Source organism: Cricetulus griseus, assembly GCF_003668045.3.
Source record: "Cricetulus griseus strain 17A/GY chromosome 1 unlocalized genomic scaffold, alternate assembly CriGri-PICRH-1.0 chr1_0, whole genome shotgun sequence".
NCBI lineage: Eukaryota > Metazoa > Chordata > Mammalia > Rodentia > Cricetidae > Cricetulus > Cricetulus griseus.
In genome coordinates, this window is record NW_023276806.1 from 13,866,836 (window position 1) to 13,885,574 (window position 18,739).

Genomic DNA, 18,739 nt, shown 5'->3' on the forward strand with positions numbered 1-18,739 from the left:
TCAGTCTTCAAATGTCAGTTTTATTAAAAGTGCCGTGATTTCCAGGGGCTATCCTTCTGGTCTTCGAGTTTTGATCTAATTATGACATGTAATCAGGAGAAGAAGAGGACCATAAGAGCTGAATGTCTGAGAGCCCGAGTTAGCACAAGGAAGGCTACATGCAGCTGGCGTCACACAATTCTGTAACCAAATGGACTGCTTGGCGTGAGCCTTACCCTCCATCTAACAAGAGGGACAGCTTATGAAAGGAAGGAGAGAGAATTTCAAGTGCCAATAACCGAAGACCAAGGAGTATATTTGCTAAAATAACTATTTTAATACTATTTGACCCTGAAGTACAGCAAATTCCTAACAAAACAATGATCTTACTTAAAAGTAATAATCTTGGTTTTTAAAAAAATCTGAAGAAATATTGTGTTACAAATATCAACTAACTATGCAAACACTGCATACAGACACCATTTCACTGCCAGAGGGGGGCTGTGCTCAGGAGGTAAGATTTGAAGGGAAGTAACTTTTAACAGAAATGTTAAATAAAAGTAAACAATATAAAGCTAACTGATAATTATCTGTTGTAAAGTAATTATTTCTTATACAATCAAAACAACACATCCTTTGAAAAATGTGTCCATTTCAATACTGCTTGTCTATCTAGAATGCCTAGAAAAGATTCATCTCACTATTAGACTATGATTTCATCAAACAACAACAAAGAACCAGACATCACTAAGTTGGCTCCCTACAACTAATTTCATGGTTTGGGTTTACTTGGGGAAGTAAGTGGTCATTTGCCATCAGTGTAAACATGTGATTTATAACAACATCCTTTAAGCTCAGAAATAATGCTACTTACACAGAGCTCATAGTTTGGATGACGTCAGAACTCTGCCTGAGGTCCACTGTCTCCATCAACTGTACCTTAAACTGTCTCTCACCCTAACTGCCCAGTTTGCCTTATACATATTGCTAGGCCAATTTGTGTTAAAAATAAGAAAGCATACATTTAACAAACATGACATGTTAGAGTAGCAAACAATTTCCTATTATAAAAAAGTAGGAAAAACTGGATTTATGTGATTTTCAAATATAACTCTCAGGGTCTAAATCTTGTACAAATGCATATATTTTGAAGCAATAAACCTTTGCCAGTTTGGCAAAGTGAAGAACGGTAGAATGAAGGCTCTCAGAACACATTGCCCTTTATATTTCTCTACACTTTCTTGAACTCTGTTTTTAAGACTATTTGTGTGGAACTTTTATATATGCATGTATGTCTGTCCACATGCTTACTGTGCCCTAGAAGGCCAGAAGAGTGTGTTGAATTCCCTAGGACTGCAATTAGAGAGTTGTGACCTGCCATGTGGGTGCTGGTAATCAAAAGCAGGGTCTCAGGTAATTTTATAACTCTCTAAGGAGTAAACAAACAAAAGGATAACTTGTGTCATTGTGGAGTAGGAAATCAGAACCTTCCTATATGTGGCTGATGTCAAGGTTGAGTCAATATCTATGTAAGACCAAATATAATAATCAATCAAACTAGTGATTGTCCAAGTCATATATGATAGGACTAAGAAAATGCTTGATTTGTTCACCAATGCCAACCATTGGCTGTTGGCTTATCTCAAAGTTCTGAATGCTTAAAGTAATTATTAAAGAATAATGCACCATTTCAAGCATGGGAAATTATACATTACTATAAATGTTTTTTTTCTTGATTATTTTATTAGGAACAAGATAGAAAAATTAAGAGCCACAGACTACAGTGGGAAAGATTAAAAATGATGAGACTGAACTACTGTCCATTTGAACAGTGCCAGATCTTCATATTTTGGTTAGAAATTTGACATATGCTAATAGAGGTGGCTTCTGTTGGGGGTGTGTGGATGGGGGCTAAAATGCAAAGAACACAGTGTCATGTCATGTAAAATGGAGTACAGTTAAATAACAGCATACAGAGTATTTTTACTTCTGGTTACAATCTTAAATGGTCATGGTGGTGATGGTGTTTGCTCCTGCCATGGCTGAGATGAGATCAGCTCTGAAGTTCATTATTGATGCAAGGAAACAAAACTTGAGTTGATTTTGCATCTCTTGACAGTTTGGTGGATTTTTTCAATAAACTGAAGTCTTCAAAGTGAAAAATCCATCACATTTAGGCCACATATCATGAAAAAACTCATAGAGTATGAGACAGAAAGCGGGAGCTGACACATCTGTAGCAAGTGTGTCTGCTCTCAGTCTTAACATGACCGCTGGCATTTCTTCTTCATTTACCATTCTGGCCACAGTTCCTCCTCATCCTCATCCTCCCCACCACTTTTACCTGGATTAGACACCTCGGGCCTCCCGTTTCTGAACCTTAATGACACTAGAATATATCTGAGCTTTTTTTCAAGGAATGTTACAAAGTTCAGAAGACTGAATGTTTTAAATAATTTAAATATTAAAGATAGGTGTTGTCACAGATAACTTTGGCTTTTTATTCATAGGTGATTTTAAAAATTATCCAAAAGAATAATATTGAATTTAAAAGGAGAGTTTGAGAAGGCCATGGGAAAATGGGAAATAAGTAATTATTGGGATCTTTGACTATTCTTCATATTGCAAGATTCACAGTCCAGTTGCTTTAAAATATGTGTACTTGTAACAGATTTAGATCCTTAGAAAAATTATATTTGTAAGATATGTTTTCTGGCATTAAGATAGTATCCATAAATACCAAAATTTCAAGCCCCAGTACAGCACAGACTATCACCCTAAAAGCCATCTTAGGCCAGGAAAGTGCCACAAATGGAGAAAGGTATCTAAGTAGCTCTGTTAGCTTAGCCAGGGTAGTTCTCTGAACTAGTTTCTTTGTCTATCAAGAACTGAGTCTCAGACAATATTAAAATAGTCCCCTGTCTATGAAATTATTGTACTATCTAGCAAAATTCACATTCCTTGCTTTTTTAAAATCTGAAAACATAAGAAATTTAAGAAGTAAGTCTCTCAAGGGTAATCAACCAGCATTCTGTGGGCTACCAATGCAGCTCAATACAAAATTGCAAGCTTCCTTAAAACGTTAAGAATCCCTTTTGTGATGTTTTTGTTCCTTCTGTGGTTCTCCAGTGAGAATTTGAGAGATGGTAACACAGTGCCATGATGTCAAATAGTTGGATACCTTCGTGTGGATCTTAAGATGTGTAATCATCAAAGCCAGGTTGAAGCTGTGTTTCTGTCATGACTGAAGTTGTTCCTGTGTATTCTGGCATTGTACTGCCCTACCATGGAGATAACAATTTATTCTGCTGTTATACCAAAAGGTTTAGAAGTATTAAATTTAGAGGTATTTTTTTTTACATCTACATTTCCTTTACCATTTCAACTATTATTTGGTACAATGTTAAAGTGGCACAAATCACTGGGTGACAACAAACACAAAGGTAGAGACATTCAAGGACATTCTAACAAAGCATAAACATACAAGATCAGACCCCACTGGTGTATTGGACCTCAAGGAGGATGAGTCAAGTTACCTGTCTTCCCTTCAGACCCTTCTTCCCACGGATCCCAGGAGCACCCTAGGATACAGAAAAGTCAGAAGTTAAGTATTTTCTGAATGAATGCATTAAAAACTAGCTCTTTTATTGAATATCATTTAGTGAAATATGAGTGCAATGTTCAGAAAAGCTTCAATATATTCATTTGACTTCAACATAATCATTTAACAGTATATTCAATTCTTTCTCCAAAAAAGATTCCTAATATCACTCAAGCTTTCAAGTGGGGCCCTTCCCTGGTAATAATAGCTATTTGTGAGGAGTAGGCATACCACCAATAATGGCAAGTCAGACAAACAGGAGCATCTTATTTTCTGCAGCTAAAACAGGATGTGTATCCTCCTCTCTCTCCCCTTTTTTTTTCTCTGTTTGGAGATAAACAAAGTTAATCAAATCCTTGCACTGCCAGTTTCCAATTTTATGTGAAACCAATTTCAGAAAAGCAGCAGAGAGGATTCTCTTACTGCTCTAGATTATCTTTTATTAAGATGCCACCAGCCTGTCTTCAGTTTCTGATCAGGTAAGAAGCAGTGGAGTCAAGCACCCAGGCTGTGTGCCCAGGACATGGGTGGGCATGTTCTACACTCTCACTTCCTGCATGTGGTCAAGGATGAGTTACTTTCTCTGTATGTGCTTCACTCTCTCAATCAATACTGAGAATAACTGTACTGTGTGGTCATTATAGGTCTTAATTTATATGAAGTGTTTGTACAGAAGTGTGTGTGGGTGTGCACAGCTATTTGGTAAATTGTATGCTATTCCCATCATTATTCTTAAAATTTTCCCATTTCAATCCACTTTGAGTGTGAGTGTCTCTTAACTGATACCTAAAACATCCTACTTGATAATATCAACTTGACTGGCAATCATTTATAGTCCCCAGAGAGGAAGACATTCATCAGGACTGGGCATGGCTACACAGAGATCTATTTTCATATTTTAACATATTTTAAAATTGAATTTAAAATCTCTAACCATTTATGTTCATATCATGTTTCTTACAAAAAGTTCAACAGAATTTATAAAAGTCCAATATTTCTACTAAGTGATTTCTCTTAGACTGGACTTCCTTATGTGATCACAAGGAGAACACATTAGAAATAATATTTGAAGAAAACAACCTCACCCTTTCTCCTTCAGGCCCAAGCTGTCCTGCCTCTCCAGGAGAGCCAATGAAACCCTTGAAGAAAGAAAATAATCTTGACATTGTTTCTTTTTACTGTTTGATTCATAAAATTCTAAGCAGAAGTGCTTAAAGTGTTATGTATCTTAGAATTACATTTAAAGCTGTAAAAATACAAACAACTTCTCCTTGTGTTACTGCTTTTCATCAAGACATTACACATAAATCTTTTCATTGATACCAAAGAGTAGAGAGTGTAACTCAAGGTAAGACAGCAGCTGAAAATCAGCACAGCCAAAGCCCTTTCTTCACTGATGTTCAGGGGCAGGAAAATGCATAGAGTGTGTATACATAGTCACTGAAATGCAAGGCAGACTGCACGAAGCACACAGAGGCATGCATTTCAATGAGGAAAGGGGAGAGATCTACGGGACACAAGTCTTGGTAAGCAGAGGCCACGCACACCCAAAACAGCAATTGCAGCGATGCGGTTATAATTGGGACCATAGTCCATTATTGTGATATTTTTCCTTGTTGATTAAGAATGGCTCGTATTTTCCTTGGATGGTTTAGAAGTATAAAGTGATGTCCTGATGTGAAGGAGGCTGACTCCTTCACAGACATTTCCTTACTCCTGACAGTGATGATGGCTCTTGCACCATCTAATTACCTTCATGTTAAACTACTGAGCATCTCTTTACCTTTTCACTCCAACAGGTCTTCTAAGGGTTGGATGCATTCATCTGTAAAGGATGCTACAGTGTGCGCAGCACATCCTAACACAGCCAAAAGCAAGTTAAGAATGGGAAGTAGATAATGACGAGACCAATGATCTTCCATGCATCAGAGAGAAAATGTCAAATGCAATTCCTTTCAAACTGAATTAGCAAAACCCCTTTGTATCTTTTCATTCTACCTTCTTGCAGGTATGCTTAACAAACTGATAACAAACAAACAAACAAACAAACTGCTTACTTACTCGGACACCTTTAGGGCCTGGGCTTCCTTCTGGTCCAGTTAAGCCCTGGTGTAGACAAAGGGTGTTGTCAGGATGGTACAGTATGTTTGAGGAGTTAACAAATAGATTGTTAGAACTAAAAAAAACAAATACTATAAAACTCAGGACTCAGTTTATCTAAAGAAGATCACAAATGTTCAAAGAATTTTGTAATTTCAGAACCCAAAAGGCATCACATGGAATGAATATATAACTATATCTTAGTCACCCAAATAAAGTGCATTAGCAGGTGTTTTCAGGAACAGCAAGCCTTTTTTTCTCTAAATTACTTTTCATTGGGAAATCATCTGTGTTCTGTGCAGGCACCTCTAACTTACTCTGAAATCTATTCTGGTAAGTTTCTAAGAGCTGAACACATTTTGAAATTCAAATCACTGTCCATGGATGTGTTCATATTTCATTTTTAAAACATACACCCACACTAGATGGTCCCAGTACAATATAAACAGTTTTGGATAGTTTTAAGTGCCTAAAATGCAATTTTGTTAACAATAGATTAATTCTTAGATTGTTATTTGCCCTTTTCTTGAGGATAAGGTTATAAATCTAGATTTCAAAATTTAATTATTATTTTTAAAAACAATCATGTCATGAAAAGTCTAAGAAGGAAAACCTACTCTTTATTAATTTATGTTAAGTTGGGAAAGAGAGGAAATGACATACAAAGTGGTTGAAACATATTTTTAAAACTATACAAGGAGCTGAATTCAGGTCAGATGAAAGTATTTCATAGTGGCATGTGAAGCAATGCCAATTGTCTCCCAAGTTTTTATAAGTGTGTTATTAAAAATAACACTTATTGTGGAAATACTTTCACACTTATTTCATTTCAGTCAAGTTAGCATGGGACTCACTGCAGATCTTATTTGTCTCTTAGGCATCATAACTTTAAAAGTTCCATTGTGAAATGTATCAAACGTTTTTTAAAAGTCAGGCTTCAGCATCCAACAAACCAGTCTACAGTACAGTACTTGAAGAATTTTTACAACTTTGATTTTGATTATTATCTAAGTAATTCACCATGAAGGAGAGCTAACATATCTGTCCTTTGAACAATGACTCTCAGAATCAGAATATGCTATGAATAGAACATGGAAGGAAAAGTGTAAGCATAGTCACTGCACCTGCCTGCCAGGGTAGCCAGCTGAGCCAATATTACCGGCAGGTCCTGAGAGTCCCTGAAATGAAAAATCAATAAATAAGACAGACAAAACCCACAGGAATTCCCAAAGAAACCCATTTGGTATTTAGAATACCCAAATTTAGAAAAAAAAATTCCCATGAAATTACTAAGTATAGCATGGTGTGTATCATACTGAAATCATTAACTGAAGGAAATTAGGCCAATTTTTTTAAATAAAAATGAATAAAACCATTAAATGAAGGCCATAAGTGAGATACTGACAACTGATAATGCATGTGGGCGGAACAAGTTTAATGCTGTTTATCTAAATAAGAAAATCATTTCCATGGAAAAGTGAGTACATGTCTTAATAGTCTTTTCATCTTCGGAATTCTACACCACTCCTTAATGTTTAGGCACCAACCCCAGGAGCCCAAGAGGATTAGTAACTTCAAAGCCAACCTCTTAATGTCTTTCTAAGCTGGACATAACTTCGTACAGAGTCTGACCGAGTAAATAGATCTTGACTGATGAAACATTTGGAGGATGCTTGGACTGACTGTTCATGTCTTCCTTCAGGTTCACCTGGTGAAATCCTAAGCCCAACCCTCAGGCCTAGTGGCTTAATGGTGAGGGCCTTTGAGGTAGCTTTGTCAAATGGCTGGAGTCCTGACAAGTGGGACTGAAGTTCTTTCTTTCTTTTTTTTTTTTTTTTTTTTTTTTTTTGGTTTTCGAGACAGGGTTCCTCTGTGGCTTTTGGAGGCTGTCCTGGAACTAGCTCTTGTAGACCAGGTTGGTCTTGAACTCACAGAGATCCGCCTGCCTCTGCCTCCTGTGCTCTACCAATGCCCGGCAGGACTGAAGTTCTTATACAAAGGCATCAAAAGCTTGTAGCCCTATTTGCACCATGCCAGGATATAGGGCAGCTGCTTGCTGCCATGAACACAGCCCTCTTTAGAGTCCATCCCGACTGGCCTAGTGATCTGAGATCTCAGCCTCTAGGATTGGGGAAGATAAAGCTTTGTTGTTTATAAACCACCCAGCATGTGGAATTTTGTCATAGCAGCCCACGCTGATTTAGACACGTAGTGAATTCCCACACTTTGTATTCTTGGCTTGAGACAATTTTTGCTGAAAGAAAACTGACAGAGATTCAAAAGACATCAGAAAGGAAATCTGTTGCAGATTGGCTGAAAAATTAGTAAAAGCTTATTTTATTGTGTTATCCTTCACGGATGTTTTAAAGATCTTGTTTACTTTGTTGTTTATGTGTGTGAGTGTTTTGCCTGCCTGTATGTCTAACACAGAATTCATGCAATGCCCATGGAAGTTTGAAGAGTGCAACTGACATCCTGGAACTGTAGTTATAGTTGGTTGTGAGCCAGCTTGTGGATGCTAGAACTAAACCCTGGTCCTCTGGACAAGCATCCAGTGCTCTTAACTGCTGAGCCTCCTCTCCGGACACTCATCAATATTTTATCCATCCATTCGTCTGTTTATCCTGAGCTTGTATCTCAAACAATTCTTAAATGAAGGACATGCCAAAAAACATGTGCCATGCTGCCTTTATTTACCATCAAGTGACAACAACAGAATAGCAGTAGGCTTTCTAGGTTCCTTGTGACATAGAATTCATTTCCATCTTATTGACCATAAAGAGATAACAGGCTGTGTTTTGTCCCCCACCTTCTGTGGCACACAGAAGCACCAGCTCCTGAATACTGAAACCCTAGAACTCCTCCAGTATTTGAAGATCAAGAGAAAGATCAGACCCCAGTAAAGCAAACTGAGGATACAACTTAAAGTTTTTCTCTCAGATTTTTTTCAGAATGCTTCTCTCAGGTTTGTTCTCTACTTTCTCTTCATGTCCCCCTTGACCAACAGTTATTTTTTTGCTAAGAGTGTTCTCTGTAGCGAGTATTTTACACAGACTTTACATTTCCTTTTCCATTTTACATCTGAAGAAAGGAAGATATGTAGAAGTAATGTCAGTAGATAGTTTCTAATGAATTATGAGTAAACACTGGCCTTCTGGGGCTTACACAATAAAAATTTCTTATCTAGGTGAGAAGAATGTCTAATACTGTATATATAAAATATTACCCTATTAATATGTACTACATAGGATGTCTTATCTCTGTCATGTTTACTGAGCATGCTCCAGGCACTAAGTTCTGATAAAGTGCTGGTATATATCATCTTGTTCAACCTGTTCAAAAATCCTATAAAGTGGATATTATTGTTTCTGTGTTATAGATGTGAGAAGAGGAGATGAAACTTTCAAGCCACTAATGGCATGTCACATGGCTAGTACATGGAACAGCAGGATTTAAATCAATGAGTCTAATTCCAGAGACTGCCATTCAAGGTGGCTCTCTAGTGTGAGTCTGATGTGCAGGTAACACTTTAGGATAAGTGTTGTGAGCTTTGCTTCGGTATATTCACAACTGTCTTCCTTAATGTTTGTCTGATTCCAAAACACACAGACCTAAGTCGAGAGACTCATGAGGCTTTGCATCTGGACATGAGGATAGGAAGGGATGAGACCCACATCAAAGGCAGTTTTATTTATAGGTCATTTTCTCTCTGACTAACGCCAACCACCATGCCTTTCTCATTCCATTCCTAGCTAGAGTAGGCCAACTGAACTCAATTGTTTTTGTTTGTTTGTTTGTTTGTTTTTTAAGGCTGCAATGGGACATGAGGGCGATTTGATTCTGGATGGGTTTCTAACACAGCCCAGCTGTATAAAGGAAACAGGAGAATTCCATTCATATCTCAGTCCTGCTATAACAGACGAGCATCAGCAAAGCCAGAAAGTGAGCATCCCTCATAGTTTTCATAGGGCTCTAGCATACTGTGGTCACATGGCAATCACAGAAACACAAGGCACCATGGCTGAGTTCACTCTGTATTTGAAAATGGGTTTTCAAAGGAGTATTCTAATTGAGCAATTAGCATCAGGAAATAAGGAAGCCTGTCCCAGCCTTGATTCTCATGCAAAGAGCATTAAAATACCTGTGCCTAGCTGGGTGATTTCCTTCAGAATTGCAGTAGTATCTCTACAGGTCTTTTCTACATGCTCTCTATTTTCTCATTAGCAAAACAGAATAATAACACCTGGGTCATGTGGTGGCCATGTGGAGAAAATAGACAGTATACAGGATCCTTTAAAGTGGAGGCCACAGTGATATCCCAAATGCTACTGAGCGCTTGATTAGCTTGCACAGGAAACACTGAGCAGTTCTACAGTAGGCTGCAGTCTGTCACAGTGCTGTTTGGCAAAACACACAGGCTCAGCCAGCTCTTATGACTAGAATGCATGCAAATGAGATAATTGAGTTTTCAAATGTTTGCTGGCCAATTTGCTGACAGATTTCCCAGAAATAAATCTTAGAATCATAGCCACACTCTAAGTGAAATGAATCAGTTTTTGTCTTTTGCAGATCCGGTTATTTTCACAGTTGAAATGCAAGAGTATTTTTAGTTGTTCCTCAGGTCACTACCAATTTTGACTCTTGACTTTCTAGTCTTTAGGAAGCATATGGGTTAGTACATGTGGATGTCTCTGTGTGTGAATGTGTACACAGAGTCAGCCTTGGGTGCCGTTCCTCAGGAACCCTCTACCTTATTTGCTGTTACAGGCTCTTTCATTCAGAGCCAAGGTTTGCCAAGTAGGCTGGTCTCCCTAGGCAGTGAGACCCAGGGAGCCTCTGTCCCTTTTATGTGCATGCTGGGAATCAAACTCATGTCTCGATGTTTGCATGGCAAATACTTTACAATGTGATCTCTCTGGTCCACATTTTCAAGCCTTTAAAACTGAATTCAGACTTCCCAGCTAGTAATAATATTACCCCTCAGAGCAATAACATGTAAGTTAACAGAACTAGATAACCGAGCAGTTGAGAGGACTCATCAGAACCATCAGTTCCAAGTCGTCACTGACTGCTGATGCTTTGGGTTCCTTCACTAGAGTCTGCATATTTCTGCCAAACCGGCAGTCCAGGCATTTTCTTCTCCCAAGGGCTAATTCCTACCACCCTTCCCACACTTTCCCCTGCAACTGCTCACACGCCTTTCAGCACTTGTTTGAGCTTCAGGAAGCCAAGCCTGCACCTGCTACTGATATACACACTACTTTCCTGGCCATGGGTGGTAATTAGTAATCTTGAAAAATTGCACGTCAGGGACTGGCTACGACATGCTGTCCTGCCAAAGAGAAACCTGGCTTTGTTTCTTCATTTGTGTATTTCCTTCAGAGACTCATCACACTTTTCATCCTGGAGTTCTATTCTGGGCTTTCTGGGGCTTTGCTGAATCATCCATAATGTCATCCATTGCCTTAGTCAGGTTCTAATCCCTGCCCCTCCCTGTCTGTGATTATATTTTATCTTTAGGGCAATGTCATTACTTTCTTGTGGGAGAGAAAGGTAATAACATGATCAAAAGCCAAACAGCTACAAAAGTGTTTTGACTTAAACAGCACACGTGTGTACATCCATACATATGGGTAACAATGTATGGTCCAGTCTAGCTTCAACTGATGATTAGGATCTAGAGAACCAACCACACCCTAAAGTTGAATGAAAGCACAGGTGTTTATGAATATTTATATTTTCTTGGAAAGAGTCTGAGGCAGTTACAAAGTTCTCAGATGGACTTGTGACTCAGAGGTTTAGGAACCACTGTTCTGAAAACAACAGAAAAAGAGAAAATAAATAACAGTAAAACATTGCTAGTTCATAACATTGCTAGTAATCTATAGATAATAATTAAAAGGCTTTAACTTTGCTCTAAATAGAATGAAAACACGGTGAGGAAAAATTGAAAACACAAGAGACAAATGACCCCTCCAGAGTGTTCCTTTACATCTATCTTTGTCGCCCGAGAAGACAAAAAAAGCACTTACTTGTTCCCCACGGAGTCCGGGGAGACCTGGATGTCCTTTGGGGCCCTACAGGAAATAAGTAAAGACATGACATGGAACATCAACTTACACACGGTGGTCAAGTAACTAAATAGAGGTTATGAGACACTGGGGATTTTTGTTTCTTTGTTTATTTGCTCTGTTTTTTTTCCTGAGTAAAACATATTTTATTATGACCAGCCAAAAGATGCAGAGGGATGTATCAACCCGAAAGAGGGAATATTTAATTGAAGAAAAAATTACATGAATAGAAGTTTATCAAATTCATAAATACTTAGAGAGAGGGAAAGTCATTTAATGGAAATTTATGAGCTGAATCATGTTTTCCAATAAAATAAATAAAATAATGCAAACAGTGTATTTTTGACAAGAGTTTACATTTTACAATAAAGAATACATGTTTAAATCAGGAAAAAGTGATGTATGATTGAAAATAATTGCTAACTTTCTAATATATTTTTATATAGATCAAGGTGAATAAAATCACATAAAGTTTTATTTAGTATGGTACAGATGTCATAGTATGCTTTTTAATCATTGTATAAATATGTCCCGACAAGATTTCTGTTCTCCTGGTACTAAGAAGAATATGGTATTTGATTAACATCATGTACTTTCTAAACAACTTTTGTATTTTCTGTCCTTTACTCCTACTGCAGATTTTTCTGTGGTAGAATGCTGCTAGAAACATTATTGTTAATGTTTCCAGTTATTTCCTCCTAATACATCAGAGATGTATTTTTATATGGTTTCTTTTATTTTGTAGGTAAAATATAAAACAAATAAAAATGCCCCCTCAAACAAAATTAGTTATGAATGTTTCTCCTTTGATGTCCTCCTAACTCACTGCATAAGAAACACTAATTTTCAACATTAGCTACACTGCCTTTAAGAAAAGCTTCCACGCTCTCACAAAGTACATTTTTTAATTAAAAATTAGTTTTTACTTAAATTAAAAATGATCTTATTTTAAATCCCAGTTCCCTCTTCTTCCTGTCCTCCCATGCCTGCCACCAACCCTCCATCCCATCCCCATCCCACCCCCATCCCACCCCCATCCACACCTCAGGGAGAGTGAGGTCTCCCACGGGGGATCATCAAAGTCTGTCACATCATTTGGGGTGGGAGCTGGGAGTTGAACTCAGAACCTCTGGCAGAGCATCCAGTGCTCTTAATAGCTGAGCCATTTCTCCAGCCCCAATTTGCTCTGTTTTTAACACTGGACATTGCAACCCAGAGCTGTATACATGGCAGGCAAACGAGCACTCCACCGAGACATATGCCCAGCCTCTGATTAGCTTTTTGTTGCTACTAGTTTCCTAATCAATACAATAGTCTCCTGATTTATTACTAAATTTGAGTAAGAGTTTAATTTCTATAAAAAAACCCAATTCTTAAAATAACTGTTACAAAAGGCTCCAGTCTAGCAAAGAATCTGTTAAACTTACTGAGGCATTTGCAAAGTTGTGTTTAGCTCAGTCACATCGAGACAGCATTCTTTTGGACATAATCTGTTTGCAATTACTGAAACGTTGGACCACATCCAGTCCTAGCTCTAATCCAGTCACCATTGCAAGTCATGAATGAACTGACTAAGGAAAGAGGCTGTTGACGGGTTCATCCGATGGCCCTATAAAGCCATCTGGGAAATCAACCACACACGTCTTTCCCAGGTAAGAGAACCAATGATCAAATATTAACCTCTCTCATTAACACCCTAGATTATAAAATAGATAGCATAATTTTTCTACTAGAAAAATATGCAACAGAATTAAAGAATTTCAAAGAAAGTACAAGAGAGAAAGAAACTCTGGGGCTTATTATATAGTTAGAATCAAGTATCAGTGAATCAGTATCTCATTTCCAGAGACTTTGTTCACATAAAAGAACTAGAAAATTTCCTTTTTTTTTCTTTTGGTGTGTGCATGCTTGAGTGTATACATGTTCATGCATGCATGTGTGTGTGGAGACCACGGTTGATGTCTGGCTCTTTATCAAGCTCTCCCCACCTTGGTTTTGGAGACAGGGTCTCTCACTGAACCAGAGCTTACTGATTCAGCTAGATTTGTGGCCTGCAAGTTCTAGGAACCCCCCTGCCTCTGCCTGACCAGAGCTGGAGACAGAAGAGCAGCCTCACACTCAGGTTTCATACATTGTGCCAGGGATCTCAACTCGGGTTCTCACAGTGTAGGAGGTAAGAACTCAGACATGGTGGTTGTACTCTGAGGTGAGGTAGAACTCCCAGGGAGAGCCTAGGAGACAGGGATTGGAAAATCAGGAGACAGGACAGGAGGACCAGAAGTTCAAGTGGCTCTCCCATCACCACCTTTCTGAGGAAGGATGTGTTCATCCACTTATTTCCACCCCTGGGAGCTTGAGTGCATAGTTCCATGCTTCATGCTTTTCTTTGTCATTTCCTTTTTCTCACCCACAGTGACACAGCATGAAGAACCAACTAACCTCTCAGGACTACCTTCCACGAAGGCAGCTAATGATGGTGTCTTCAGCATGCACCTCCCTTTCAGGGGTTCTTCAGTCAGAGAGCAGGAGAAAACAGTAGTGCTACCCAGCAGTGCTTGCTCTTCATGAATTCATTCCCTTCCAGCCACGGCTATGGGAGCTGGAATTGATCCAAGTGAGGACAATTCCAAGCCTGGCTGTTAACTCATGATGTCACTTAGAACGAGGAATTGGGTCTAAATAAAGATTAGCTGCTTCAATTGTATTTTCCTTTCTATTAATACAAAACAAGAATGCTGAAATGTTCAGGTACACCTTAGTGGGGACTGTGAGATTCCATAAAGACATGAAAACAGGACAAATTAAGAGTAAAGGAAGTTGTCAGAGGAGAAGGTATATTGAAGGAAAGAGGGGAAGGGAGGGTGGGGAGTAAAAGGGGAGAGGGAAAGGGTGGAAGAGGAGCGGGAAGGAATTGCATTACATATACACAATGTGCCCCGAAAATATCCAGAGCTGCTTGGCATCCAATTGTCTCCACAAGGTCATCATATGACACGACCTAAGTTTAGATTCTGTGTGATCCTGATTTCCCTTGCTGCTTCAGAGGGCATTGAAACGCTGACCTCCTTGTGACAGCCTATGGCACCGTCCTTTGCAATCAAAAGCATATAAGTGAAACAAGATGTTTTCCGTGTCTGTTTTCAGTGTTACTAACATGAACAGAGTAAGCACAGTGGGTTCTGGCTCTAATCTTTTCAGTGACAAGTCATATCACGAGGCCCAGCGTCATCCTATGTAAAATGATAGCATTGAATTGGGTAATTGCTAAATTGCAGTTGTTAGAATTCTATGAGCATAAGAATCTGTCAGAAAGGACTCTGTTACTTTGGTAAAAAAACTTTAGCAGATGTATGGATGAAAAGAGATCTGAGACTCACTGTAGGTCTGAAAACACAGGATGAATTCACGGTGGATGTACCTAGAAGCAAACCCAACCTCAGGTCCCCAAGGTTGGTTCCTACCTCAATCAAGAGCAAAGACAGTTTGAATATGAAATGACCCACAGCTCGCAAGTTGGACACTTAATCCTCAGATGGTGGTGCTATTTGGGGGTGCTTTGGAGTTGGCCATGGGGCCGAGTGGAGGAAGTAGGTATGTCTTTAAGATTACATCAGGCCTCTTATCTGTTCCAATTTCAGCTACCTGACCACATGAAGTGAAGAATGCCCCTTCCACATGTTCCCAACCACAGTGCCACCATCATGGGCTCACAACCGGTGGGCTCAAGGACCATAGATAGAAGAATGTGAAGCTGAGAGCAAAAATGGATCATTCCTTCCTCTGCACTGTTCACCCGGATACTGGAAGGAGGACACGGGGTAAGCAGAAGAAGAAGGAAGAAGGTGTGATGGGTGAAGGCCCTTATAATCTAGATGAAAGAGGTTTGGAAAGGAGGCCAGAGCGGAGTTGGAGAAGATGCATGGGCCACTTGAGGAGCTTAAACTTAACTTAGGCTCCCTTCCCACACATCCAGTGTGGTATCTCAGTGCCTGGGCGGGTGTTCATTAAGTGATGAAAAGATGGGTGGAGAATTACTTGGGTGATATGGAAATTCTGATTTTGAATATTTTATTTGACTAGAGCAAACACCAAAAGGTCAAAACTAACAACAGATGATTTTTTAAAAAAAGATACACTGATAAGAATCGAGTAAAAACATCCTTAAGGAACTTGGTCATTAAGAAAATTTACTATCTCTATTTCAAAACAGACTAAAACATAATAATAAAGAATCATCTTAAATTTGTTATGATATAACATTTTCTTGGCAGAAATTCCAATCATAAATAGGGCTTAGGATCTATGCTTTACATAGAGATTTTAATTTTAGATGTAGTTTTTGTATTAAATCTATCCGTGTGTACACACGTGCATGCACACATGTGTGTCTGGAGGTCAGACAACACACTGCAGGAGTCACTTTTCTCCTTCTACCACAGAAGTCCCAGGCATAGAATCAGGTTGTCAGGCTTGGTGGGTAGTGACTCCACCCACTGAACCACCTGACCAGTCCAAGATTTTAATTTTTAATACTTCATTGAACAATAACTTTTGAATGAAAAAAAAAACTACTGAACTAACCACAGCAATGTCCAGTGATAGATGGCAGCTAATTCTGAGGCTATAGATATAATTGTGGAAGCTGAAATACTTTAAGCCAAATGAATTTATTGTCAATGTTGAAATGTCAACAACCTAAGACAGACTAAAGGAAATATAGTTTCCAAGCCCTTCAACTGGCAAAGTTTTGGCCACTCTTAGCTTCCACTCCAGTGAGTTCAGAACTGTGTGGCCTTGCTCTCCAATTCCCTGTTAGCAGGAAGAGTCCAGCGCAGACATGGAGACGGGGTAGTGACACAGCTTGTAGGCAGTAGCTTCAGATTTGGATGTTAGTACCACACTGGGCTGGGAATCAAGCCAAGGTGAAATAGCTCTGCAGACTTTTATAGGACGGGTGGGCCAGTGAGAAATGATGTATAGAGTTGGCGATGAAGGGTCGGAAATCTCCACAGTGTCTCCTCAGGTCCTGTTGTTTTGCCAAGCTAGATTCTTTCATTAGTTTCCCCACTGACATTCAACATGGCTACAGCTCCTCAGTGCTGCCCTTGCTTTACACAGCTTTTGAGAGACTGGAAAAATCACAGTGGACTCCAAGGAAGCAGTTTCTTCCTTTTGTAGTTCACACAGCCTTTTACTATATCTTTTGCTATGGACTTTTTCAAATAACTGAAGCAATTCTAGTCAAATACAACAGGAGCTTATGTTGGCTTATAACTATTGTTTAAAACATAGTGATGCTTTTTGATAGTCATAAAATGGTGTTTTGAACACTTGCATATTTCACAGTTAACTGCTTGCATCCCTCATCCTCTTGAACCTAGGGAAACCTTTTCATTTGATCACACTGCTGATGCTCTTACAAGACAAACTAGGCGGCTTCCAATTTTAATGTAGCAGCTGATGGGCTATTTATAAAGCAATTTAAAAAAAGCTATCTTGAATCCAGCTTGGACTGACAACTTTTGTCTTCTATCCAACTCAGCATGCATTCTGGATTCAATTTATCTCTGTTTTGGCAAAAAAATTACTAAGTGGGAATTGAAAATATACTTTAGCTCCTAGGAAAATAAGAGTTACAAGATGGTTAAGTAGAAGCAACGTAATAGAGGGGTCAATAGAGGAACAGACATTTTTGGATAGAGATGTTGGTACTATTTTAAAAATAGAGGTAAGTAAGGCTGAAGGGAGAAAGAGTGAATTAACATAAATCTGTTGGAGAGTAGAAAAAGTCTGTTTCAGCTGCCTCACATTGCTATTTCTAGCTCAATAGTACTTAGAATTGTCAAAACTTTCCACATTAATCTTGATTTATCTCAGCAGTTTTTGTGAGTTTCCTTGCAGTCATTCTAGTTTTTAATATCACTTGAGTCTGCATTTGGTTTATTGGAGGAGAATTTTAATATTTTCTTCTCCTTTCCACAGAAAGAGAGCAGTGAAGTCATGGCATCTGTTGCCCCAAACTCTGATGAAAATCAGCATCACACTTTCTTTTTCACACAGGCTGGAGGCAGTTAGAAATATGGCAAATTGGAACTCTAATAAATATTGGCTTAAGTAATGAATTAGCACACAGGAAATACTATGACAAATTATCAAGAACACAGTCACTTGTGTCAAACAGGCCACCAGTGAACAGGTCATCAGTGAACAGGCCACCAGTGAACAGGTCATCAGTGAACAGGCCACCAGTGAACAGATGTGTGGCTTTGGGTGAATTATCTAGCCCATGAACACTTCCATTAATTTATGTATGGTATATTAAAATTATGTACACCCCAGGGTTGTTTTTTTAAAAGTGATCATCAGACTAGAACATTTCAAATAATAAAATAGTGACTTCTGACATTAGCAGTGTTACCAAAGTAACCTATAAAATGGATCAGTCGATAAAAGGATACAATTAGTTCCTATCAGTCAAAAGCTAAGCACTTTATTTATGTCGCATCATGAACATGTGTATAGTTTAAAAAACCACAGGTTCAGTCTCCATGGATTTTCTTTCTTGATCCTGCCATAACTCTTTGTGATGCTGAGCAATTTTCTTAGCCACTCTTAGCTTCCTCACTTAGAGAAACTTAAGTACTGACTTGAGCTTTGGGATTTATCTACCACTCTGGGGGCAGACTGTAAGAAGGAAGGAACAGGGGTGTGTAAGACACTGATAATACACCCCTCCATTCTAGATTCTTCTAGCACAGGTTCTATTTGTAGGAACCAACTCTGTGAATTAAATTGTACCAAAAAATTAAATTAAAATGAATTAAGGAGTTAAACATTTAAAAGATCATTATTTACTTGAACATTCTACCAAATAGTTTCTGCCTTTATCCTTCCATACAGGAGGAACAGTTAAGTACACCAAACTCATTTTGAATGTAGATTATTTATACATTCATACAAAAAAAACAGTCATAGGGGAACTTGTCTC

At 38.6% G+C, this 18,739-nt stretch overlaps 1 protein-coding gene across 1 annotated transcript in view; it reads right to left on the bottom strand.

Annotated features, from left to right (window-relative positions):
• The window catches only part of LOC103158657 (collagen alpha-1(XXIV) chain-like), a 272,066-nt gene that overhangs the window by 229,258 nt on the left and 24,069 nt on the right, over positions 1–18,739 (bottom strand). Inside the window, exons 8-12 of the mRNA XM_035450688.1 lie at positions 11,713–11,757; positions 6,805–6,858; positions 5,642–5,686; positions 4,666–4,719; positions 3,516–3,560 (exon numbers count right to left, since the gene is read on the bottom strand). Of these exons, the coding sequence (XP_035306579.1) occupies positions 3,516–3,560; positions 4,666–4,719; positions 5,642–5,686; positions 6,805–6,858; positions 11,713–11,757 (243 nt within the window). The remainder of the gene's footprint in view (positions 1–3,515; positions 3,561–4,665; positions 4,720–5,641; positions 5,687–6,804; positions 6,859–11,712; positions 11,758–18,739) is intronic.